The sequence below is a fragment of the Eretmochelys imbricata genome, chromosome 3 (assembly GCF_965152235.1).
Source record: "Eretmochelys imbricata isolate rEreImb1 chromosome 3, rEreImb1.hap1, whole genome shotgun sequence".
NCBI classification, from domain to species: domain Eukaryota; kingdom Metazoa; phylum Chordata; order Testudines; family Cheloniidae; genus Eretmochelys; species Eretmochelys imbricata.
In genome coordinates, this window is record NC_135574.1 from 132,179,737 (window position 1) to 132,207,728 (window position 27,992).

General features: G+C 38.6%; 1 protein-coding gene across 2 annotated transcripts in view; it reads right to left on the reverse strand.

Annotated features, from left to right (window-relative positions):
* Positions 1-27,992, reverse strand: part of SIPA1L2 (signal induced proliferation associated 1 like 2) — a 134,722-nt gene that overhangs the window by 26,056 nt on the left and 80,674 nt on the right. For both annotated transcript variants that reach the window (XM_077811836.1, XM_077811835.1), the window contains exons 10-16: positions 27,076-27,159; positions 25,350-25,450; positions 24,693-24,796; positions 20,921-21,312; positions 12,036-12,260; positions 7,964-8,117; positions 5,196-5,415 (exon numbers count right to left, since the gene is read on the reverse strand). In XM_077811836.1, the coding sequence (XP_077667962.1) occupies positions 5,196-5,415; positions 7,964-8,117; positions 12,036-12,260; positions 20,921-21,312; positions 24,693-24,796; positions 25,350-25,450; positions 27,076-27,159 (1,280 nt within the window). The remainder of the gene's footprint in view (positions 1-5,195; positions 5,416-7,963; positions 8,118-12,035; positions 12,261-20,920; positions 21,313-24,692; positions 24,797-25,349; positions 25,451-27,075; positions 27,160-27,992) is intronic.

Genomic DNA, 27,992 nt, shown 5'->3' on the forward strand with positions numbered 1-27,992 from the left:
TGAAATCAATATATTTAAAAATGTAGAAAAACATCCAAAATATTTAATACATTTCAATTGGTATTCTATTGTTTAACAGTGCGAATAATCGAGATTAATTTTTTTGAGGTAATCATGTGAGTTAACTGTGATTAATTGACGGCCCTACTCTAAAGCTATGTAGATATATATATTTTTTTTTTATCTGCAGAGAAGCAAAGGAGGAAAATAAGATACCCTAGAAAAAGTTTCCACAATAGACTAAATCTTGACTCCTGACTGGAAGGTGAATCTGAGCAACAGAGTATAATCTGAGTATATTCAGTTAACATAAAATGCTGCCTTGTAAATCTCCAAGATAAAAACAGATGAGAAGTTTGCTGCCATAACAGATTCACTCCACACCAAAAGGACATTGACATGACCTACAAGCTGCAGGCCTGCCATGGTATAACAATGAAACAGATATTGAGAAATGTGGTCTCCTTTGAGACCACACAATCTATTGAGCTAGTGTCAACTGAAACAAAGGTGCATGTATTTAAGGGCTTTAGTTCTCTCCAAATAAAGCCAAAGGATCTTTTGGCATCAAGTTTATGGAGAAGAGTTTCACCAGGATTAATAAGCGGGTGTGGAAGAATGCAAGCAAGAGGACTGAATGATTGAAGCAGAACTCAATTACCATCTTATGGACAAATACCAAATAATGACCTAACACTATCTTACTTTTGAAGGATTTAGTTTAAAGTGAACCAGTCATTAGAACGTGAAACTCAATCACTGTGAATGGAAGTCACTGCAACCCGAAAAGTGATTTACTATGTAAAAAACCTTGATTTCAGAGGTTAGCAAGTGGTTTGATAGTAGCTTTCGTCAGCTCAGTTAAAACCATATTAACAACCCATGACACAAGGGTTTTTCTAATTTTAAAATGTATCACGTGCCACATTATCCTAATGGTTCTGAAGGATCAGTTGATTACCTACTTAAGGATAAGGATCATTGAAAATAAGGATCATTGCCCATCCTCTCCTAAGCTTAGTCAGAACCTTTGCTATCAGAGATAATGGATACATATGTAAACTTACCTCAGCAGTGAATAAAAAACAAAGTGTCTGTTGGCAGTGCATTTGCTTTCTGGTGCCTCATGAAGAACACTGGTATTTTGTACAGAGGTGTTCTGGAAATACCTATCTCCAGTGTTTCCCCACTTGATAAATCTACCACCCCTTTATCCAGGGAACATTCTTGTGCTTCATTACTGATCCATGTATGGGTTTTCCTTTCCTGTCTGAGTGCCAACTGACAATGTCTTAAGACAGCATCCAAATTCTACACTTGCAATGCTTCTTGACATAGGAGACATGAACTTATTCCACCCTGCATATCTGCTAATAACATGTTCACCGGGCAATTCAATCAGGATCTGGTTTTAGAACACTACATTTACAAAGATTTTTGTCCAGAAAAGCTATGTAGGTCCTCAAGATGGACTGTAAACATTAGGAACCTTCATTCCAAAACCTTCAAGCACTTTAAATCAGGGTGAGGAACAGAGATCTCTCTAAGGATTTGTCTTCACTAGCAACGTTAAGTGCTGCCGCAGCAATGCTTTAACGTGGCTGTGTAGATGCAGCACCAGTGGTTAAAAAAACCACTTCCAAGCAGGGAGTAGCTCCCAGTGCTGGTGCACTGTCTACACTGGCACTTTACAGCACTGAGACTTGCAGTGCTCAGGGGTGTGTTTCTTCACACCCGAGCGAGAAAGTTGCAGCGCTGTAAAGTGCCAGTGTAGACAAGCCCCAAGATATGCACCTGAGAGGACATGCACTAGTCTTCCTAGCCCTGCAAAGTGTTCAGTAAGTGCCATTCAACAGGGGCAGCCAAAACAGCTGCAGCTCTAAATTGGGCTCCCTTCGCTCTCTCTGCTGTAGTCTCAGTGAGAGGAGCCCAGATTAAAGCTGCAATTCCTTACTAGGCCTAAAATGTGGGAGGCAGAACCAGTAAAGGCCTGCAGGGAGAATAAGTGAGGATTTCAGTGCTTTCCTTCCCCTCCCACTGTCTCCAACTGCCACATAGAGGGCTTCAAAAATCCATTTACAAGAAGTGAATAGGAATTTGGAATGGGTAAATGAGATTACTGGATCCAGGGAGCAGAGCAGAGCAAACAGAACTGCTGGTTCCTTCCCTGCTGGAAAGTAACAAGTCTAGGAGAAAAGGAAGATGGAACGGGAACAGAGTGGCTCAGGAAGTTTTGATGGAGCATATGGGTAGTAGCTGGGAACAAACCTGTGAATGCATGTGGTTGAGCAAATTGCTGTAGGTATGAATGAGTGTATAAGCAAATGGGCTCCTTCACCTGCTCCAGAACAGAGTCCATACAAAAGCTGTGTCAAGTAGAAAGTTACCTTCATCACTAGCTTTTGGTTGTATTCACAAAAGGGATTAAAATAAGCCACCACAAAATCCATTCCAAGTTTTCTGTCCAGTATCGGCTTCTCCCATCTGTCCAAAAGTCTGACAACTAACATAATTTGCTTAATGAAGGCATCAGGCTAACCAATAGTTTATGGTGTTCCAGAGGTCGAGGAGCTGGTTTATCAGCACAAATACAATTGAAACTGAGATAGCTGGAGGCCTTGGACAGTTGCAGTCTCCGGGTAGAGGGCAGAGCTGGCTGAAAGCTGGGAATTCAGTAGGCTCTTGGTGCAGACTTGCCTTGGCACTTGCAGAACGGGAATGCCTGGTTTGAAAAAACGTCTGTTTTGAAAACAACCAGAGGGGCAAAGATGACGTCTGAGCTTCAACATGTTCTGTTGACACGCATGCAAAGGAATAGCTTTGGGCATCACATGTTGGGCCCATGCAACTCTTGGAGGTATCAATTCAGAGTCTCGATACCCAGCTGTTACTCTTGATTCTGGGTCACTTGAAGCCAAAAACTTCAGGCCCTCAGGACCGATTTCACATTAGACTTAAATGAAACAAGAGAGGTGGCCGGGGAGCTTTCTGATGCTTTATCTATGACTTGATGGTTCACAGCAACATTGCCAGCAAATCTCAAAGTTGTGTCTGTCAGTCTGTTCTGAAGCAGATAATTCAGTAGTTAAGCCTGTCCATGAAAGACATGGTCTGGACAGTTTTTTATTATATTATTAGTTATTATTTCTTCTTTGATCTTCCTCCTGTCCATACCTGCAAGACTTCAGTGGGGCTTGTGCTCCTAAGTCATTTAAGTGCTTAAGTCACAAACTCCTATCCATAGGTGCCTAAATATGGAGTTAAGAACCCAGTTTGGCTCCTATTTTTGAAAATTTTGGCTTAATTCAAATATTAAGGTACCTAAATAAAAGTGGCTAGTTTTTCAGAGAGCTGCTCCCATAAGAACATACTAGGTCAGACCAATGGTTCATTTAGCTCAGTATCCTGTCTTCCGACAGTGGCCAATGCCAGGTGTCCCAGAGGGAATGAACAGAACAGGTAATCATCAAGTGATCCATCCCCTGTCACCCATTCCCAGCTTCTGGCAAACAGAGGCTAGGGACACTTCAGAGCATGGTTTTGCATCCATGCCCATCCTGGTTAATAGTCACTGATGGACCTATCCTCCATGAACTTCTCCAGTTCTTTTTTGAACCCTGTTATAATCTTGGCCTTCACAACATCCTCTGGCAAAGAGTTCCACAGGTTGACTGTGCATTGTGTGAAGAAATACTTCCTTTTGTTTTAAACTTGCTGCCTATTAATTTCATTTGATGACCCCTAGTTCTTGTGTTGTGGGAAGGATTAAACAACATTTCCTTATTTACTTTCTCCACACCACTCAATTTTATAGACCTCTATCATATCCCCCCCTTATTCGTCTCTTTTCCAAGCTGAAAAGTCCCAGTTTTATTAATCTTTCCTCACATGGAAGCTGTTCCATACCCCTAATCATTTTTGTTTTCCTTTTCAATGTACCTTTTTCAATTCCAATATATCTTTTTTGAGATGGAGTGACCAGATCTGCAGGCAGTATTGAAGATGTGGGCACACCATGGATTTATATAGAGGCAATATGATATTTTCTGTATTATCTATTCCTTTCTTAATGATTCCCAACATTCTGTTATCTTTTTTGACTGCCACTGCACATTGCGTGGTGCCTAAATTTCAGCACCCAGGTCTGAACATTTTGGGTTTAGTAGAGGTATTAGTATTTACCATCCAAATATTTACCTTACAATTATTCTAGAGTAATCTTTGCCATCTATACTGATGGAATATATTCATACAATAAGATCTCATCTAACATACAAATGAAGAAACCTATTTAAATCAATTTAACTTATCCCAAGACCACTGTTTCTTGCTACTAAAAAGTGATAAATGAATTGCTAAGTGCAGGGGTTCAATATTGTGAAGAATATTGTGGAAAAAATCTCAGTAGATTCTATCTTGAAAAGCGGGACAAGGATCACAAGTGTGCATTAAGTTTTAAGATGTGGTCACTAAGGTGAATGGGCTATCTTCATATCAAACTTAATAGACAATGAAATTGATAACACTAATATACATTTGTTAACAGTTTGAATGTCTGAAAACGAATAGCAACAAAATAGGGAAATCAACTTAAATACAATCTCGTGAGACAAAGCTAGTTAGCTTTATTTAGCTAGATCATTCATTGGACTAAAATAGAAAAATGAAAAGAGCTGTCTTGAGGCAAGCATTCTTTGCCTATCACTTGCTTTGTGAAAATCTACTTTTTGGAAAACGTCTCTCCAAAGCTGAAAAAAAATTTGAATTCTGATCACTAAATCAAATATAAACAGGCATTACTGACGAGACTTGTTATTTGCTAAGGTCTCTAGAACGGGGCTCTCAAACTGGGGGTCGTGACCCTTCAGGGGGTCACAAGGTTATTCCATGAGGGGCGGGGGGGTCGCAAGTTGTCAACCTCCATCCCAAACCCTGCTTTGCCTCTGGCATTTATAATAGTGTTAAATACAAAAAAAAGTGGTTTTAATTTATAAGGGGGGGGGGTCTCATTCACATGGTTTGCTGTGTGAAAGGGGTCACCAATACAAAAGTTTGAGAAACACTGCTCTAGAACATAAAATGCTGAAATAATTATGTAACTTGCCATTAAAAGAAAAATTATTTTAACATTTGGCAATTCATTTGAGTTCACTAACAGAACCTGAAACCTGCTCATAACATGTTCAATCACTTACTTCTTAGATTTCCCATTCCAAGAGCCAGACTCATTCTGGGAGGCAGAGTGCTGTGATATGGTGGGGTGGTGCTGAACAAAATATCATTTGGCAAGGCTTGATCAAGCATTGAACTCCGTGAGCTAGCATATGAAGATCCTCTCCGATTACTACATATGCTCTCATCAGAAAGGGTGCGATAAAGCGACCTCCTTGGAGATAGGTTCCCATAAAATGAAAACTAAATATTAAAATAGTTTTAGAAAGGTGAATTGGTAAAGAAATGAAAATACTGAACATATTTTACTAGTTAAAATAATGTATATGATATTGTGAAAACTCTTGTAGTATTTCTGTAGGCAGGCATAAAATATCATTTTGGAATTCTTGAACTTGCAATAGAAGATCAAATATTAGTTCCATCACATCAACTCTCCTGCAGCCTCAATGAAGTTACTGAATTGGATTTTTATATTTCCTCTTGACATTTTGGAACACATCACCATGAATTAATTAGATACTGTATTGTTTTATTAATTCTGAAATGTTAAATGAAAGCTCCATAACCCTATGACAGTAATGGGCTTCCAGAAATATATATATAAGGTTACCATCTCTGGCAACATTTATTCAAGACCATACATAGGACTGCTTGATTTTAATTTGAAATGACTAGGTTTTAATATCAAGCCATTCTGAAGTGATCAACTATATGTGAAGTGCAATCTAATTTATATGACAATAAAGCTGATTTAAATTATTATAGCTGTCTAGGTAACATGAAATACGCTTAAAACAAGATAATAGAGTTCAGCGAAAGCGGTTTTATCTTTTATAAAATTACTTAAAATACCATCTCAATGTCTAAAGTAAAATTATATCTGATTGCCCTAACTGGATCACACTTGGCTATTTCACTTAAGAACCCTTTAATTCTATAGCAGTGCAAAAATAGTTACTCTGCCTGTCTACATAGGCAATTTATTTGTACAAATGATCTTAAACTTATAAGAGTCCAACATCCTGACCTGCTTTCTTTATAAATAGTTTAGGCAGCACACTTCCTATACTGAATACACATCAAGTATGTATAGAAGCAGTGGCTTTTTTTAAAACAGTGAATGTAGCACCAGAGTTAAAAATATCTACATTGTTATATTTCTGACAAGTCTTCCTAACTGATGAATACTTCTCAAAGAAACAGAGGGAAACATTCAATAATGCAAAAGGATAATATGCTACGTACAAAATAGTTTAATATACACTAGGGCCCCATTTCAGGAGTGTATCCCTTTTCAGGACAGCACTGAAGCATGTATTTAACCTTAAGCATGTGCTTAAGTCCAACTGAAGTCTATGGGGTTTAAGCAAATGTTTCAGTGCTGTCCTAAAGCAGGAGTTAAGCACATGCTGAAATTCTTTCCACAGTCAGGGTCTAACTACTACTATATGCTTTCAATATCGAGACCCTGATTCTGGAAAACATTTAAGCATATGCTTCAGGACAGCACTGAAACATTTCCTTAAACCCCACCGACTTGTTAGATTTAAGTACATGCTTCAGTGCTTTGCTGAAGAGGGATGCTTTACTGAATTTGGGCCCTAATCTGTATTGAACTATTTTTTACAGAGTATATTTCCCTTTGCATGATTGAATGTTTCCCTCCGTTTCTTTGAGAAGTATTCATCAGTTAGGAGGACCTGTCAAAAAAATAACAATGTAGATATTTTTAAATCTGGTGCTACATTCACTGTTTTAAAAAAGCCACTGCTTCTATACTTACTTGATGGGTATCCAGAATAGGAAGTGTGAAACCTGAGTTATTTATAAAGAAAGCAGTGTAGACATCACCTTAGAGTCAGAACTGCAGTCCAATTAGTTATTATATTAATAATGTGTCATTGTAGGAAGAATATAATAAACAAAAATTCTCAGCTATTATTCCTAAACTTTCAGAGATTTTATATCTATATATGTAACTAACTATATATATGTTAAACAAACAATCTGACTTCTTTTAAATTAATTTTAGCATGTATGAGGTTCCCACGTTACCTGTTTACACATGATGAACATGTTCTTTAGTATGTATTATGGACGTAGTGGATTAAAGTACCATTGAGTTAAGATCTATTTTAAGAGCATTACTTCAAGTAATTAAATTGCTTGTGGTGCCATTTGCTCTTATGCAAAAAATTCCATGCCACTGGTACTTGCTGTTCAGAAAGCATACTGTAAGTTCAATATCAGTACTTTAATGAACTTTTTAACATGAACAACATTGTCTTTGTATGACAAAATCAGATCACAGCTTTCTGTGAGCGGACTATGAGACCTTTCCAACTAACTACTTGTAATTAATATCTGTATATCGCTCACTCGTACAAACTTCAAATGGGCGTAGCTGTTGCTGGGAACCATGAAAGCCATGCCACTTTATTCAGTTTCCTAACTTTAGGCACCTAGGTTTTAAAATACCAACCTCAGTCTTTGGACTTATACTCAAAATTAACTAGGTGTTTGTATTAAAAAGCTCAGCTTTCAAATTTGAGCAGAAACATGCTTAACAAACACTGAATTTAATCCACAACTTCTACATGCTAGAATCATTTTATAGAGCAGGGTATGCTTATTATATGCATTACTGTCAGAATCCATAGTTTATGCCTAACATGTTTGGTGTATATAGAATGATCTTGTCTAATCTAAATCAATTTCAGAACTAAAAGTAGATGATTTCCGGGTAATTGCCTCTTATATGTGTAGAGCCAAAAAAAGAGTAGCTCACCTTTCTTCTACCCTCCTCCAGAGTGAGGCTATCTGGCAGCATCAGCTTCAGAAAATCTTCTTTGGACAAGACTTGCTGGCTTTCAGTAACTGCACTCCTCACAGAAGTCTGAAGCTGACTTGAAGCAGACATAGCATCATCCTCACCATACAGTCTGTTGAAACAATTGGTATATTAGTATGGTAAGAAGTACCGCTCATGGATTTACAATAGTGCATTTATTTTCATTTATGAAAACTAAAAGTTGCTGTATGACTCTCCCTCTTTGCATAGTGCATTGTTACCATCTCCCCCAATCATTTTAAATTTATGAATTAGTTTCAGTTTCATGATGGAATTTTTAAATTATTCAAAAAGTACTGAATTCCCAAGAAACAGGAAGAAACAAGCAGCAATATTTCTCAAAGCCTACACTGCTCTTTTGTGCACACTACAGTTCTCTGTTGTCTTGTTTATACTTGAATAATTTATCACAGATCAAAATATTTTAACTTGTGCTTCCTGAGCAAATAAGAAAATCAATATCTTGTGGTGTGAAGCTGTAAGCAGCATCACAATCTGACAAAATCATCATGGTCATCACAGGTAGTGCCGAAAGTTCACTTGTAATCAATTCTGCCATGTGCCAAGCGCATTTTATTATCAGCCATTTCACAAAGCTGTTTGGATAAATAAAACAGGTGTCGTCTTTAATTATCAGCATACAAAAATATATGTACATTCAACAAAAGAGTGTCAAACTGAATTATTGTCTTTCAGCTCCCTTCCAGCAAGAAAGGAGAGACACAATCTTAAAAGGTTTACTCTGGAAACGGAATCTGAGAAGCTGGAGATTCCCAAACACGCAGTGCATACATCTGAGACCAATTACTTACTGCCAAGTGCAGCATAATCAGCGATTGTATCCTCAGCAGAGAGGAAATAGGCTTTGCTATTGTAATTCTCAGTGAATTATGTCTTACGGTGGCACAACCTTCAGCAAATGACCTGATTTTCATCACCACTGCTAATTTAAGATGCTATTTTATTTCAAACTAATTATCTTTGAAATAGAGTGCCTTCTCTTCCCCCTTGCTCTCCTCCCCCGCCCAACGATGCATGGAAAGCTTTCCTAGAGAGAGAAAAAGTTAAGCATTGCTCTAATGCATAGAAAATTTATGAGAATATTTTTTGGTATGTGCAGTGTGGCCATCTTTGATTCACACTGTTCAGATGGAGCTACTCCTCACAGACATTTTTCAAAGTTCTTGCATTTTTAGTCCAAAGGGAATGCTTAATTATGTAGTTTTCAATAAAAGTTTTCATTTCAAACCAGTGAGAGAGGTTGCAGCAACTCATTATGCAGAAGCCTGTGGGACAAAAGAGACTGCCACACTTTTAAAGTGGCAGCACTCTTATGACTGAACAATCTAGTGAAAGTGTGCTTATTCACAATATTAAGGCAAAACAAATATGCAGAACAAGAAGGCCACAACTGGGAGCAGTTGGTGCTCATAACTTTTGAAAGTGAGGCAAGTGTTGAAATATGGTTTTAAAGAGCCTAAAGTTAAGCTCAATATATAAAATTTTGGCCTACGTTTTTACTATAGATTTTGCTATAAATATTATACAATATATACGAAACATTTACAACATTCGAGATTTAACATTAATTTCCCCCTCCCACAGAATAAAGGATAGTCCACATATCACATTTAAAAATAAACTACTGCATGTGTCTTGCTGCCAGTCTGCCAAGATACACAGCGCTTTCTACTATGTAGAAAGAGGCAGAATTTGGTTATTTATACTCAATAGGGAAGTAAGGGGATCATCATGGTACATGATTTTGAAGAGAAAAATAATATATAACATTTTTTTATTATATGGCAGATCCAAACAATAGTTGTTGCTCCTATTACGCTGGTGCAATAGGAAGGATGCAAAGCACCAGCTGTAACCAAATTTGAGTAACTGCACCACATTCTGAACCAAGGCTTTCGCTTCTGCACAAGAGGAAGAAGTTCCTCCTGAGCTTTCCTAGTGCCAGGCAAGATATATTGCTGTTTATTAGAGGTGGTTGGACATTTTCAGCAAAATGAAATTTTGCTGAAAATATGCTGTTTCATTGAAGCCAAAACATTTCACAGAGATGTGTAGACTTTAATCAAGTTTTGAAAGAGATGTGCACTCACCAGGCGGTTATGGCCCTGACCTGAATTGTGGGAGACCTCGGTTCAAGTCCCTGCTCTTCCTGATTCAGAGTACACCATCCCAGATCACTCTGAATCAGGCAGAGCAGGGACTTGAAACTTTGCCTCCCACATCCCAGGCCAGGGTCCTGACCACATACACATACATACACCTGCACCACGGCCCACTCTGTCTTAAATGCTGGTTTGAAAACAGATGTTTTGATAATTCCATTTCTGTGCAAGTGTTGTAAAGGGTTTGTTTTCATTCCAATGCACAATGAATACAAATTCTGAAAACTCCAAAATGAAATCTCATCTGGCTCTAATGTTAATTTCACCAGCCCCTTCATCTTGGAAACAGTTTCCATAAGGGGATATGTGCCTAGGATTGGAAAGAAGCTCGGACTCCTCAATTCTTTTGAAGTTTCCTAGCTCTAGAAACAATTGCTGAAGGGTCCAACACTCAAGTCAGAAAGGCCTCTGCTTCCACTGAGTTCCACATGCCTGCAGTGCCACATCTCTGTCCTTGAAGAGTGCTTTTTGGAGCTTTGGAGGGCTCTTTCTGAGGCAGGGCCCGGATCTTCAGTATTTCTCTGCCATTTTTTTCTCCTCCTTACATCTAAGCAGAACTGAGTAGTTTTTCTAAGCGCAAGAGTCAGTTCAGAGAGAAAATAAATGCCCACATTGTGAGACACCTCCACTCCCAAAACTGAGTGTGGCCTTTTCATCAAGTGCCCCAGGACCATCCAGGGCAGGATTAAAGCAATTGAGGCGCTCCACTACATAGTGCTTCATTCCTATACCACGACTCTGCCCTCTACCCACACTTGCAGTGACACTGGGACCTCAGGGATGGGTAGTGGCATGGAGTCCCTATCTACCCCCCAAGAATAGTAGTAGTTCCAGCAGGGTCCCAGTACTTAGCTCAGCAGCCTGGGAGTGTTTAAATTGGATGAATGAACGGGTTGGGCACACTGCATTTTCTTCCTACCATACTCAGTCCTCTGATGAGAGAGTGCTGGCATGTCCCCCTACTATTTTCAGGTACAGCTTAGTACCCCCTTGAGATAATGGGGCTGTTTGCACTCTCACAGCTATTCTGTCATTGTCTCTGAAGACTATGGCAGACACTGCTGCATCAGTTATGATCAGTTCATGTTTTCGAGCTTTCCCTTGCAGCTATAAAGGCTAGAAATATTTTTAAAAGTGAAAATTGTAATTCTGATGCAATTGCATAATTCCAGGAGCTGGACAGAAGTGGAGTGTCCCTCCACAAGATGACTCAAAAGCAACAGTAATTTCAATTGACAAGACTCAAAGGTGTTTTTTTTTAAAATCTCAGCAGTACTCTTCTTCTTTTCATCTCAGATCAAAACCAGCATAGAAAAATCTTGAATTAAGGTTTATGGAGCTTGGGCCCTCGGGTCCTAACCCAGAGGTCATAGCCAGGAGCAACCTTATTTACAACCCCTTCAATGAAAGTTAAGCTTTTTGAGAAGATACTTAGGTTCTCCAGACCTGAATGGGGTTATGCCTAACTAATCCTCTTCAAAATGGAATTTCATGTCTTTACAACACAACTGTAATTTTTGGCCAGATTAACAATGCCTTCTTCTCTCATTTTGCTTCACTGGGCAAAAGGGAGGAGGTTCAGTAGGAAAGAAACGAAGAGAGAAAAAAGAAGGAGGAGGCAAAAGGACCCTCCAACCAACGATTTTCTTTGACCTGTGTCGAGATCTCTGGTACATAACAGAAGGAAAAAAAACAGACAAATATTTCAAATAAAGCTGAAGACAAGGAGAGGCATTTTATACTTTTCAAATAATGAGAAAGTTAAAAACTTTCCCCACGCTATTATATATATTACTTTCTAAAATAAGAATAAACATAAATCTTACTCTTGGCATTGAGAAACTTCAGATTCTTCAGGCGTAGGGCTGCCTTCTGACTTCTTCCAACCAATGACATATTTGCTCACTGCTCCTTGTCTGTGGTGTGATTTTGATACAGACCCAGAGATCTGTTGACCGCTATTCTGTGACACTATGTAGACCTTGGAGGTATCTAGAGAGCCACTGTTTTTAGAACAATGTGCTGAAGGGCTTCCTGAATGGTGAGACCCACTGAAAAGGAACAAAGAACAAAACTGCAGTGCAATAATACATCAAGGACTTTAGACTACAGCCAGCTATGCAACCATAATTCTTTCTTTTAAATTTTCTCTAAGGTCAAAAATCAAGGCAGCAACTTTAATACGTTTTATATATCGCTAAATCACAGTTATCAACTCTCTGAGCACACATTCATGAACACACGCATGTGTACACACTCAGAAGGACTTCACAGGACAAGCATTTTCTATCATTGAACCTATTGCAATGCCAAGGCAAACCAGTCTGATTTAAAGACAATGAGCAAATTCAACCCTGGTGTAACCCCATCAATGCCAAGAATTACATCAGGAATGAACATGTCCCCAGATGATTGCCTGAACTCTGAGAACTTCTAGACATTTCCACTTGGCAAGAGTAATGTTAAGACACATCTGCAAAAGGTAGGCGCTTGATTTAAGCTTTCTTTTAAAAAATGTCACATAAATAGAAATAACTTTCACCCCAATGAAAGTGGCAATGAAAACAGTTTTCTGGATTATTTTAACGTTCTCTTGCATTATTAATAGTGCTAGCAATTATTAATGATATGTTTCATCAGACTCTCTCAAAGTACTTTACAGTCAAATTAAAGCAAACAACGTCTCCTTGAGGAAGGCCTTATTTTACAGATGAAGGAACTAAGGCACCAGTAAATATGACTTATTTAAAGCAATTTGTTAAGTCAGTTGCAGAGCTGGGAACAGAAGTCACAGCTCTGACTCTGACTCCTGTGCCCTAACTACCATACAAGGCTCATTGCTAATCCAGTCATAATAGTACTGTGCTCATTCATGAGAACCAGAAAGTGACAGTGACTAGACTTGTTTCATTGTTCATGCTGAGTGAAATGTAAATGGTAAAACAGTATAGATATGTTTTGATTGACCTGAGTTTTCTAAAATACCTACTAGGAGCAGAGAGGGAAGATACATCTCTCTCCCCCCACACCCCGCCAAAAAAGACAATGGATTACTGATACACACAGCATGAACATTCAATTATTAAAAATGATTAACACTGGGATATCAAGTATTGGTGACATTACCCCTTATTGTAGATCACTTTTTCACCCTCAGTGGATGGTAGAACAATTATATTTTTTTCCCCTAATTTTCTCTGATTCTCTTAGTTGCCAGCTGTAGCCAGATGATCAACGGGCAGGATTATGCTTGTCAGAAAATGTAGGTGGGTAACTTTAAAGGTGATCAGTAGCAAGCCAGAAGGAATTTGACACATGCCGACTCCTACTCCAGGAGAAGATTTTGTGAGGAGCGGAAATTGGGGGCACTGCTGTAAGAGCAGTGCCTGGAATTGCAGCTCCTCAGCTTCGTCAGATTCTGGAGCAGGGAACAACCTGTGGCAGATTTACCTCCACATACCCAAACAGAAAGTGGAAAGGGGGATGAGGAAGATCTCCTGAAGGATATGCAGAAGGAGCAATTAGAGAGGTAAGAAGAGAGCCAGGACAGGACAGTCATGAAAGACAAGGGAGGACAAGATTTCAAGAACAGCACAGTTGACTGTATCAAAAGTGGCTGACAGGTCAAGCAGGATGAGGATGGAGTATTGGTTCTGAGATTTGGCTAAGAAGAGGTCTTCAGAGAATTTGGTGACAGTTGTTTCAGTTGAGTGCGAGGGTAGAAGCCAGACTGGAGAATCTAGGATGGAATTGGAGAGAAACTCCAGACAGTGACTGTAAACAGCACGTTCAATGAGCTTAGAAATGAAAGGGAGATGGGAAAAGGAGTGGTAGGCGGAGAGGCAAGTGAAGTGGAAGAAGGGAGGGATCAGTAAGGCAAGCTACCTTATTGAGGTCAGAATATGTAGGGATAAAGTGAGACAGGCTAAAAGTCAAGTAGAGTTGGACCTTGCAAAGGGAATTAAAACCAATAGTAAAAGGTTCTATAGTCATATAAATAGGAAGAAAACAAAGAAAGAAGAAGTGGGACCGCTAAAAACTGAGGATGGAGTGGAGGTCAAGGATAATCTAGGCATGGCCCAATATCTAAACAAATACTTTGCCTCAGTCTTTAATAAGACTAAAGAGGATCTTAGGGATAATGGTAGCATGATAAATGGGAATGAGGATATGGAGGTAGACATCACCATATCTGAGGTAGAAGCGAAACTCAAACAGCTTAATGGGACTAAATCGGGGGGCCCAGATAATCTTCATCCAAGAATATTAAAAGAATTGGCACAAGAAATTGCAAGCCCATTAGCAAGAATTTTTAATGAATCTGTAAACTCAGGGGTTGTACCGTATGATTGGAGGATTGCTAACATAGTTCCTATTTTTAAGAAAGGGAAAAAAAGTGATCCAAGTAATTATAGGCCTGTTAGTTTGACATCTGTAGTATGCAAGGTCTTGGAAAAAATTTTGAAGGAGAAGGTAGTTAAGGACATTGAAGTCAATGGTAAATGGGACAAAATACAACATGGTTTTACAAAAGGTAGATCGTGCCAAACCAACCTGATCTCCTTCTTTGAGAAAGTAACAGATTTTTTAGATAAAGGAAACGCAGTGGATCTAATTTACTTAGATTTTAGTAAGGCGTTTGATACGGTGCCACATGGGGAATTATTAGTTAAATTGGATAAGATGGGCATCAATAGGAATATTGAAAGGTGGATAGGGAATTGGTTAAAGGGGAGACTACAACGGGTCCTACTGAAAGGTGAACTGTCAAGTTGGAGGGAGGTTACCAGTGGAGTTCCTCAGGGATCGGTTTTGGGACCAATCTTATTTAATCTTTTTATTACTGACCTGGGCACAAAAAGTGGGAGTGTGCTACTAAAGTTTGCAGATGATACAAAGCTGGGAGGTATTGCTAATTTAGAGAAGGACAGGGATACCCTACAGGAGGATCTGGATGACCTTGTAAACTGGAGTAATAGGAATAGGATGAAATTTAATAGTGAGAAGTGTAAGGTCATGCATTTAGGGATTAATAACAAGAATTTTAGTTATAAGCTAGGAACGCATCAACTAGAAGTAACGGAGGAGGAAAAGGACCTTGGAGTATTGGTTGATCATAGGATGACTATGAGCTGCCAATGTGATATGGCTGTGAAAAAAGCTAATGTCGTCTTGGGATGCATCAGGAGAGGTATTTCCAGTAGGGATAAGGAGGTTTTAGTACCGTTATATAAGGCACTGGTGAGACCTCACCTGGAGTACTGTGTGCAGTTCTGGTCTCCCATGTTTAAGAAGGATGAATTCAAACTGGAACAGGTACAGAGAAGGGCTACTAGGATGATCCGAGGAATGGAAAACTTGTCTTATGAAAGGAGACTCAGGGAGCTTGGCTTGTTTAGCCTAACTAAAAGAAGGCTGAGGGGAGATATGATTGCTCTCTATAAATATATCAGAGGGATAAATACCAGAGAGGGAGAGGAATTATTTAAACTCAGTACCAATGTGGACACAAGAACAAATGGATATAAACTGGCCACTAGGAAATTTAGATTAGAAATTAGACGAAGGTTTCTAACCATCAGAGGAGTGAAGTTTTGGAATAGCCTTCCGAGGGAAGTAGTGGGGGCAAAAGATCTATCTTGCTTTAAGATTAAACTCGATAAGTTTATGGAGGAGATGGTATGATGGGATAACATGGTTTTGGTAATTAAATATTCATGGTAAATAGGCCCAATGGCCTGTGATGGATTTTAGATGGGGTAAGATCCAAGTTACCTGGGAAAGAATTTTCTGTAGTATCTGGCTGATGAATCTTGCCCATATGCTCAGGGTTTAGCTGATCGCCATATTTGGGGTCGGGAAGGAATTTTCCTCCAGGGCAGATTGGAAGAGGCCCTGGAGGTTTTTCGCCTTCCTCTGTAGCATGGGGCACGGGTCACTTGCTGGAGGATTCTCTGCTCCTTGAGGTCTTTAAACTACAATTTGAGGACTTCAATAGCACAGATATAGGTGTGAGGTTTTTTTTGTAGGAGTGGTGGGTGAAATTCTGTGGCCTGCGTTGTGCAGGAGGTCAGACTAGATGATCATAATGGTCCCTTCTGACCTAAATATCTATGAATCTATGAATCTATGAAAGTCAAGGGTTTGTATCTTTAAGATGGGAGAAACTAAAGCACGTTTGTATTGAGAGAGAAAACAACCAGAGGACATTGGGAGGTTAAGGGAGGTAATAAGAGTGGCCCCTGCAGGGAGATCAGGAGATGGGATGGGGTCACTGGAGCCAGGGGACGGTGGAAGAGAGCAGATAAACTTCTGCCTCCGTGGCCAACGAAGGAGGAGAAAAAAGTTTAAGGTGGGGAAGAGAGGGGAAGAAAAAGGGGAAGGGAAGGCAAGCCAAGGGAGGGGAAATGTCATGTCAAATTTTGTCAATTTTCTCTTGAAAGAAAGTGTGCAGAGAGAAGTGGTGGGAGGAGGTGAAGGTGAGAGAAGTGAGTTAAAGGTGCTAAAAAGGCAATTGGTATTGAAGGCATGAGATTCAATTAAGTTGGAAAAGTAGAGCTATTCAGGAAGGCAGCAGAATTGAAAGAGGAGAGAATGAATCTGTAGCAGAGGAAGTTGGTCTGGTCACTGGATTTCTGCTAAAGATGCTCTTCACTGCGAGTGCAAGAGTAGAGGAAACAGATGCTGGGGTAAGCCACAGCAGGAGGTTAGTAGGATGGATCTTGCGATGGGAGATAGAAGTATCAGAAGGAACTTTTTGACATAGATTTGTTACAGCATCAAAATTAAAGTATATAGAAGCTTCTCCATCTCAGGTTACAGATTCAGTATGACCTTGCCTCATCCAGTGGCATGCTGGTTACTAGCTTTTGAGTCCAAAACTATTGACTAGCTAGGAAGGTAGATATGCAAAACTATTTGAAGTTAAATGAAACTGTTTGTAACAGTACAGTAACCTGATTGTATTTGGTAATCCAAGGGTGTAATTAGAATTTTAAAAAATGAGAGAGCAAGACAGAATTACACAGCTGTAAAAAACCAAGGCTGTACATATTTCAAAGGGATCTGACAGTTTGTGATGTCATTACACACAATAGGCTTGATTCTGTAACCCTTACTCAGACAGATTAATACTTTCTTCAATGGGACTACTCAATATGAATAAAGGGTGGTAGAATCAGGCCCAATATATCTATATTCAACAGCATTCCTGGGTTGTATTTCATCCTTTTAATAAACAGCATACAATTTTAACAAGGAACCATTGATTTTTTTATATAGGAAATAGCTTTCCTCTAGCCTGCCTGTTTGTTTTAATTTATGAGCTATTTATACTTACAGAAAATGTTTATTATTAAACATTTATACTGTGGTAATACCTAAAAGTCACAGTAGGACTCTGACCCGTTTGAGTTAGTCACTGAGAAAATACAGAGTCAAATTCTGAACAGTTAAGGAATATCATACTGATAAGGATTTGGCATGGGGATGACTTGCCAGTCAGAACACAATTCACTTATATATTAAAATAATGAAAACACCGTATTTCACAGTAGCAATATCACAGCTGTGAAATAAGACTCGTTTCTTAAAGTTTGCTTGGCTACAGTACACCAGATCCTTAAAAGTGCTTAAGTATCGATGAAGTATGGTTTGTGACACAAAACTCATTTGAAGAGTTGTACCTAAAACAGGTAACCCATATGAAATACAATTTATGATTTTTTTATAGTAACATCATTTGGCACTCAAATTAGGAATACATATTTTTAAAAAATTATTACCAAAGTGAGATTGGACAACCCTGAAGAGAGTCATGATCTCTTGAGTTTTAACTGGCTCTGCCATTGACTTAGGTAAGTCATGTGAACTCTTTGCATATCAGTTTTTCCATCTGCAAAACAAGAATAGATTTTCCTGTCTGCCTCCCGGAGGTGGACTGAAGATTATTTAATGTCTGTATGGCATTTTACATGTTTAAAATGCTATGCAAATAATAATTATTTCTATTCTATTCTTCAGAAATCTATTTCAGCCCACTGTATCTCCAGAGTTCGTATTCTATTATGTATGTATATAGTATTCAGTATTGGAAAGTATTTACTAGGTATTCTTCCTGCCTGTACACTACTGTATCTTCTACAGTTTAGGAGAATGATTATGAAATTAGATGAGACAAATTTACTGAATACAGAGGGAGGATGTTGAATGCAACTCATTGTTTTTTTCCTGTACTGGTTTGCATTGAAAATAGACGAAGAGGAACAAAAATGTGCAAATAATTTCCCTTTAAATGACTCCACCTTATCAAACAAAAGCCTTCAACATACATTCAAAAGCAGCACCTTCAAAAACACCAGAAAATGGGAATTACAAGATAAAAGCGTCCAGTTGTACGAGTCCTCTCACACAACACAACTCGCTTTTAGAACACACATACTGTACACAAATTCCATGTACAGTCAAAGGGCAGACAGCAAAATCCATCAAATTCAATCCAACATAAATATATTTTGCCAGGCATCTAACACATTAATTTAAATTAAGGGGCAAGGTATGCAATACAGCTTCACTATACACAAATATAAAGAAACAGATATTTCCAGTGGAATTATATCTGATTGCTATAGCATTAAATCCTTATGTCATCAGTTGCATTGTACTGAAAGAGCATGTGCAGCCAAGTGCTTCTTGAAAAAATGTGCTAATCAGAGAAAGGGGTGCCAAGCTAACTTGACGGGTTTCTTTTTGAAGCTATTACAGTTATTTAAATTAATTGGAATAATGGAGGCAGTGATACTAATGCAAAATTAACATTAATAATATAAACACACTGTGCTGATATTTTACTAATTTACAAACTTATTTTGTACCCATTCCAATATTTTAATGATCACTTGATTGCCAGCAGGACAGAGTATAGTTTATTTATTTATTCCATCTTAATAGCTATGCTGCTGAACTGAAGTGTCACGATACAGTGGAAAGAAAAGGAGTACTTGTGGAACCTTAGAGACTAACCAATTTATTTACAGTGGGATTCTCAAGGAATAAACTATATACTTATTTCTGAGTAGGTTTTTCTATGGTGCTCATTGTATTATCTGACATCTCCACCAATATTAATGAACATATTCTCCTAACACGCCCATGCAGTAGATGTTTATTCTCCCAATACTCCCACAGTGCTATCCAATTTTGTTATTCTCTTGTTTAAGAAATGAGAAAATGTTGTACTATGCAATACATAAATGACAAATGCTTTATCCAATTAATCCCACAACCCCAGAACACTCAGGGCCCTGCAGGTATGCCACCTTGTGCTGTGCTCCTGACAGGCTACACAAGCTACACAGGGTCAGATCATCTGAGTACATTTCTGGGAAGACCTCCACAAACACATAATAGGAAATGGTGACGATGAGTAGCTGACTTTCATCCACGCAAGTCAGTATAAATGTTTGCATGAGGCTTGCAGCAAACATGTGGCTCACTGTGGGCAAAACCCTGAAGGATCTTGAGGTATGTAAAGCATCCAAAATTGAGGTGTGTGATTGTGAAGGGAGTTAGAGCTTGTCAACATGGGAAAGCTGTACCAGTGTAAGGGAAGATGTGAATTTAAATAGCTATAGTTATACTGGTACAATTCCTAGTGTGGACATGCTTACTTTGGTAGAAGTATGCTTTTTTCCCCAATTTAACTTATGTTGCTTTGAAGTGGTTTAAGCTAAACTGAAAAAAGACATTCTTATTCCAGCATAATAGCATCCACACAAGGACTTATCCTGGTATAACTACAGTGGTTTAACTACATCAGTATAATTATACTGGTATAACTGTAAAATTTTCCCATGTAGGCAAGCCCTTCGAAAATCATGGATGAAAGTATCCTGTTAAATAGGAGAAGGAGGAATCTACAAGGTGCCGCCACATAGGGCTGCAATAAAGGGGAAGGCACTTTGATTGTCCAAGGTGCTTGGTTATCCCCACAAAATTCTCGGTGAACATGAAGCAGATTGTACTCCTCATCATGTGTCACTGTAGCATGACAACTAAATATCACAGAAGCATTTTATTCTGGCCTTACTGGAAAGTTCTTCCTCTCTAAAATACTTAGAGGGGCACTACAGCGCAAGTTTGACACCATTGTGTGAACTGGCCTTGACTGAAACAATGGCTCATCATTTTGCTAGCTAAACACTCCCTACCCAGTTCAAACTGATATGGACGTTATCATTTCCCGTCCTAAATGTTTGTCCAATGTAGTCAAGTGCCATTAAACAGGTACTGCATTTTCACCTCAAAGGGTAAAAGTGCTTTGGGGTTCTTTGGGGAAAAAGTGCAATATACATGTAGGTTATTATGCCTTTCAAAGTGGGTCAATCAATTTCAAAGGAGTGATATAGACTCAATAAATTGTGTGTTCCCCCAAAGATACTAAATGCTCTTACAAATTTTTTAAAATTTTTGTGTAACTAACACCTCTGGATTAGATTTTTAAATAGAAATTCGTACATACAGACACACCCTCTGTAACAGACTCATGGAAGGTGAGGGAAAGCCTTTTGCTGGCTTCTTCATATATGTATTGAAATATAAAAAGTTAAAATTCATAAGCGCATTTTCAAGGAAGAGAAACAATGAGCACAAACAAAAGCAAATGCTCTCAGTCACTAATTTTATCACCTAATTTGTATAGAAAACCACATACCTAGAATGAGAGGATATTTCACTGAGGTCTCCCATGCTACCTTCAGCTATAGTATGACTGCTAGAAATGGCAGAAGTATAGCTATGTACAGCATACATTTTAGCTTGTTCATCATCTTGCCCAGGAGTTTCAGAAGATTCAGTCCACTGCTCAGCCCGACTGTGCACCCCAGACCTGCTGCCAGCAAGGTGTAAAGGAGCCATAAGAGGAGCAGGCATACAAGGAGCTGTATCAATTCCACTGTCAGTAGAAGCCCCTTTAATATACGTTAATCCAAGCAATTCAGGGTCCATCAGGTCTCCGGAGCCAAAGTGCTTTTCATCACTATTGCTCGACGTATTACTGGACAGGGTATTGCTGCTGGAGTGACTGGAACAGTTTTTGTCTCCAATCTTTAAAAAAAAACAAAGTTTATAAATAATATTTACTTCCGTTTAAGGTTACTTAATTTTCTTTATTCAAAGGTTATTTAGCCTGCATTTAATACTTGGCACAGCATTGTTAAATACAAACACCAAATACAAAAGAAGCTAAATGCACAACCAGCTTCTATGAAGTGAACTGCACAATTGGCTAGGTGTATTATGGGACTTTTCTTTCCTCCAGAATAAGTCTATTGTTTTGGTAGGTAAATAGACATTAGACCATTGGTTTGATCTCATATGGCAAATCCCATATTCACATTTAAATTTTTTGATTCTGACATGCTTGCATCCATAAACTATCATTTGTGGATAGTTAAAATGAACAAACCATTGAATTAGGTTCTATTGCAATTCGGAAGAACAATGAAGACTGAATTACTGTTACCCTCTCTGAGTAGATGAAATATCCAGTTTATTGGATCAGGTGCAGCATGTATGACTACTTGAAATGAAGGCAAGTGAAATGTGTTTACCAAATGCAAGTGACTTGAACCTCTGGGGGTTCAGGCTCAATATGACTGCTGGACTAGAAGAACTGTGTCAGACAGTTGTGTCAGTAGAAAATTTGAGGGGATTTTATAAAGAGCTGAATTCATTTACCTGTGAGGCAAGACAGCCAAGACCAGGCCAGATGAAGCCTAGGTAAGAAGGAAAGTAGGAGGGTAGACTACTATTTTTAATTAGATTCCCCTTCCAGCAAATGTACATAAGGATACATCATTTGTTATACACCAAACTGTTAGAGGTAGCCCTTCTGAAAAGGCTGCCTCACCTAACTGCACGTTGACAATTAAGTCTCAGTATCGGTTTGAAAAGTTGCTACAGAAAGAGGGGGTTTAAGTTCATTATGAACCTTATGGAGATGGTTTTCAACTTCACTATAAGGGAACTAGATGCTGGAAATGCAAATGAACACATTTCTAGGGATGGGATGCACAAGGATTTGCTAGAGAGTTGTCTAGCGCAGAGGTGCTTCAGTTTGGACCACAAATGCAACATGGCATCGAAGAGGAAAGAAACCATTAGGAAGGAAGGAAGCCTTCAGGAAGTAAAAAAAAACACAGGAAGGAGCGATGTAAATATCAGTCCGAGCAAAAGGTTCCTTCAGGCTGCTCTAGTCTATAGTAAGTACCTGTGTGGCACTGGAACTGGCACAGAGGATTGGGGTGAGCTGGCAAACAGCACCTTTGCGTGCTCTCCTCTTGAGCTCAACAAGCATACCTCAGCTACAGCTCAGAGTCAGGTATTTCCATGTGCCACAGCCACTCTTCATAGGGAATCTCAATGTGGCCTTAACAGCGACCGAACTCCGTCATGACATGATGATGTCATGGAGCAATTAGAATTCAAGTATAGTAAATTATCAGGACAAGATGATATTCATCCAAGATTTCTGAAGAGCAAAGACACTGAGGTGGATATGCAATGTATCCCAAACAGCAACATGTGTTCCTGAAGACTGTAAAGTTGTTCGTTTAGTGTTCATCTCCAGCAAAGGACAGTCCAAGGAACTGGGCAGCAAAAATGATTGGGGTATGGAACAGCTTCCATATAAGAAGAGATTAAAAAGACTGGGACTTTTCAGTTTGGAAATGAGACTATTAAGAGGAGATATCATAGAGGTCTATTAAATCTTGACTGGTGTGAAGAAAGTGAATAAGGAAATGTTATTTACTTCTTCACATAATACAAGAACTGGAGGTCACCCAATGGAATTAATAGGCAGCAGGTTTAAAACGAACAAAAGGAAGTATTTCCTCACACAACGCAGTCAGTCTTTGGAACTCTTTGCCAGAGGATGCTGTGAAGACCAAAACTATAATAGGGTTACAAAAATGTAGGTAAGTTAATGGAGGACAGGTCCATAGGTGACTATTAAGGATGGGCAGGGATGCAACCCATACTCTGAGTGTCCTTAGCCTCTGTGTTCTAGAAGCTGGGTGTGGACACCAGTGGATGGACCACTTGATGATTGCCCTTTCTGTACATTCCCTCTGAAGCACCTGGCATTGGCCACTGTCAGAGACAGGAAACTGAGATAGATGGACCATTGATCTGACCCAGTATGACCATTTTTATGTTTTTATGCTTTGGATAGGCCTCTTTCAGTTTTGAATTAAGTGACTGATTGAGTAATTCAAGGATAGAGTAATGCTGTGCTGCATTCAAATATATATAACCAAGTCAAAATAAATGTATGAAGTTCAGTGAATAGAACAGTATCTCAGGTATTGGTACTGGGTTTAATGCTATTCATTCTACACAGTGACTCAATCCTCAAACGTCTGGGCAACTTCTCCTTGCCTGAAAACATCAGGAAGTAATTTCCCCCATGTGTCAGATTGTATAGTACTGTACACAACAGCATTATGAGGGTCTTTTTTCAAACATCATGGACCAGATTCACAGCCTGTATAAATCAGAAAGCCAATTTCACTCCAGCTGAGAATCTGGCCCCATAATCCTATTGAAATTAGTACTTTTTACAAGTAGTATCATACAGTTTCCTGGTACATCTAGCAAGACTTCTGTATTACAAACACACAAAATGCTATTAAGGGAACAAGGCACTTTACTATTATTTTTTTCCTTTCCCTAAACCATAGGACACTGGCCACTACTAAATGCAAGCTAACTGAACCAGGTAGACCAATTATCTGATCCAATACTTCAACTTGTATGCATCTTTTCTTAAGGCAGCCATAGCATTTGTATTAGATTTAGAAAATGAATCTGTTTAATAACTTTTAACTTCTAATCCTAGTGAAGTTAGTACATTTCTTAGTGCACACCACTTAATCCAGCTGGAAATCATTAAAAAAACAACCAAAACAAAAACAAACAGGCCACCACTTTCACACCCACAATTAAAAAGGCACAAAAAGAGAACATTTAACCCGATACAGTCTTTAGAGGTGGAAACTTTGCCCAAATAATAAGAAAGCTGATTGCTGATAATTATAGTACATATGTTATCCCATACAACATGTCAAGAAATGGCATGCATAAATGTAATGTGTATAATGGGAGGTGCTCCTATGACTGAGCAAACCAATGTAAACGAAGCTCTCATCAGACAGCATAGCAATGCTCACATTAGTAAGGATTTTATCCCTGCAATGTCCCAGAAACCAGAACTTGACCTTTTTAATGCACTTAGTTTGAGAATACTGCATCCATTGCTGAATCAGAGATCCTTGCATAGCTATGCACAATACTATTAGCCTCTCAAACTCCAAACTGTACTACAGGAATTACTAAAATGTATTTTAAACATTTAAGATTCTTGCAAGTGTCTTTTCAGACCCAAGTTTTTAACAGCAGAAGAGAAGTTTGAACAGACTTACATGAGAAAGTTTGCTTGGCGATTCCTTGCCATTGCCTTCTTTTGGTAAAGCCCGGTCTTTGTAGGAACTCAAGACTTTGGTGGATGGTGCATGCCACTTCATTTCTGCCATAAATAATCGTATTTTAATTTCTGATTTCTAAAAGTCTAACTTGATTTCTAAAATGAACATACTGTACAAAGGGAAAGCACATAACTCAGTGCTTTAAGCATCAGGTTTAAGACAACTAAACCCTGTGGAATCACAGGTTCAAACCTTGGCAGACTTTTCTAACCCTTTTGTTGTTCCAAGATCATTAATTAGAGTTCTATGCAGTCCACTCTGTGAGATGAATGAAACCTTAGAAATCAAAGTGTTTGTTCTGAGCCTATTTTAAATATTCCATGGCCCTTCCTATAAAAGGGTAAGAATTTGCCTCAGTGTTCTGTGGTCAAAATCTATCCTATTCTGACTGTTACACTGCGTTTAGTTTCCTCTTACCACCTCGGAGCTGGCTGCATTTCACTGATGCTGCATTCATTTTAAAGCACTTTAGGATCCTTTGGGATGAAAGGTTCTATATAAATTGAAATTAGGATCATCATCAGAACCAGTAGTTAACTTTACTTGTATATCCTAGGAAGATTATTTACTTTTAATATATGGTATTATTATTACCAGCATATCTGGTTCCTTCCAAAGTTTCCTCTCGTTCTCTGCCTCCTTCACACTCCAGTGGACTTGAACCTTGGTGTTCATGAAGTAAAGGGGATTGGCACCTTGTAACATAAGCAGACGATCAAGTTGTTTCTTTCTTAACTACAAAACTGGATTATCCCACAAGGAACTTTCCAAGGTGAAAATCTTCGTAGGTCATTAACTGTAAACAATCACCACCACCCAGCAAGCAAATAGTATTGGGAAATTTGTTACTCTAAGTAAAAATATCTAAGTGTAAGTTTGTTGGCAGAACACTGTTTAGGATTAATTATAAACAAATAATGCTAGATTAAAAACCCCTACATTTTTGGGGCCAAACATTCAAAGCCCCATACAATGGATGGACCATGAAAATGCATCAACTAGCTGTTCCATGGACCAGTTCCCACTTCTATGCACACAAATATCCGACAGTATGTGCAAATGTAGGATTCTACTAATGAAATGGGTGCACAACATATTTTGCATCTACTGAACCGAGGTTTGAAAATTTTGCCTTTTATTCAAAATTGGAATTGATGGCTCTACACACACCAGTACTAAATCCATTACTTGAAACACTTCCACTTTCACAGATGTCAGGCACTCTTAATCTGAAATTCCTTGAGCAGGTTCCAAGACAATACACATATCTGCTACATGGGATATTTTACACATAATCAAACATGTCAAGGCAATATTCTGCTGATAACAGACAAGAAGATGATTTGTGTGTCCATATTTTATTATAAAAATAACTTAATTAACTCTGAGTATCATGTCTCAAGTGTTTTTAAATTAGGCAGCTTGTGTATTTCTGTATCTCAATATTTAACAGCAAAAATGTTACCAAGCAGTAGATACATGCAACCAAAGTGCTACATTCACAGTAATGAAGAACAGATCTCACATAGAAAATATGTATTAGAATTGAGTTAGTTAACTTTTTGGTGACCTTAAACATTTAACATACTTTTTGGGAGGGGTTCCTATTCACTAACAGCTCAATTGTGAATCCTCCTGTGCAGGGAAGTAAGGGGAAGTAACAAGCCCCATTAACACTTATGTGAAAGAACTACCCATATTGCTGGAGCCTGCCCGGGGAAAAGAGACCAGCTGCCACGGGGATACTAAGTCAGCCTCCCGTGCAAGTGGATAGGAAGTAGATGTCACTGGAGCAAGTGCAGAGGGAGAAATAATTTGCACCAGTAAAAGGACTGACACAGAATATTACGCCCACTAAAGCAAAGGGAAGTAGAAACCAGACTGGAATGGAGTCTCAAGCTGGTTCCTGAACGTAGGCTGTCCTAATCCAGCGCTAAAGCACTAACTAGTGTGGTTCCCAAACTGTGTTTGTGTACACATTGCATGAGAGTCCCTGCTTCCAGTTTACTTAGGGTAGTATCACAAGTACTTTTCCTGATCCTCATTAATTTGCAAGGGATCTCAATTTGTGGGTAGAAATTCACAAATTTTCCACATTAGTTTGAGGACCAAATCCTGAACTCAATTACAGTGGTGCAAATCTGGAAAACCACCACTGATTTACACTGAGGTATCTCAGATCAGACTAGGCCTGTGATGCCCTCTATTTAAACTACATTTCCATCGCAAATGGGACTATTTAATATTTAGCTTGTACATAAATTCTGTTTCATAAAGAATTATATATGGGAGTTACAGTGAGATATAAAATCACCAGTACCCGTCATATCCCACTTGCTGTCTCCACTGGCTACTCCCGCTGGGTCCTGGGTCACTGGAGGAGGACTGGTTGCTCGGTGAACTTCTGTAATGTTGACTAGAATCATTAACAGTGCACTGAGGTATTTGTGGAGTTTCAAAATCTTTAACTGGTCTGTTATTTATTTATTTTACAAATAAATTCATTTTTACAATTAAAAATGAGGCACACAGATTGCAGTTTGAATACTTTAAGTATATTCCTATTGGGATTTTACAGTTAGACTTATTTCCTACAATTCATGTCATTTAAGCATTTTAGAAAATAATATTTCCCAGTTTGTTATTGGCAGGATATTTCCATATGTAAATCTTAAAAAGACACCATGAAACACAAAAGCAGAGAACAGACTAGGTTTTAACAGACTAATGGCCAAATCCCACTCTCCTTATTCATATAAGTAGTCTCATTTGAACAAAGAGTTTAAGTTACTTGCACGAGTAAGCAAAGCAGGACTTTGCTCAGTTTTGAATATGGGAAACTCCCACAATGAAAAAAAGCACCTTCCCAACCAGAAACAATTACTAACATGTACTATGATATACCAGAAATGGTGAGGGCTTTGATTACACTATGGAATGCATAATATCAGTACCTTCATCCAATTGAGAACTAGGTCATCCTTCATATACGTTATGTGGGTAACATGAAGGCATTTTAAAGGGAATTTTATTATTATACTTTTAAAGAACATCATGTCTCGCATTAACAACTGTGTGACAAAAATTCTTGTATCTCCAAATTCTTCCTTTAATTGCTCTTTCACCTTGCTTCTCATTGCCAACTTTCAACTCCACTATCTTGTGGATCCCAGCCCCATACTCTTGATTCCTCATCCTTCTTTCCCTTCCCCCTTCCCATTTTCTTCATATATCCAG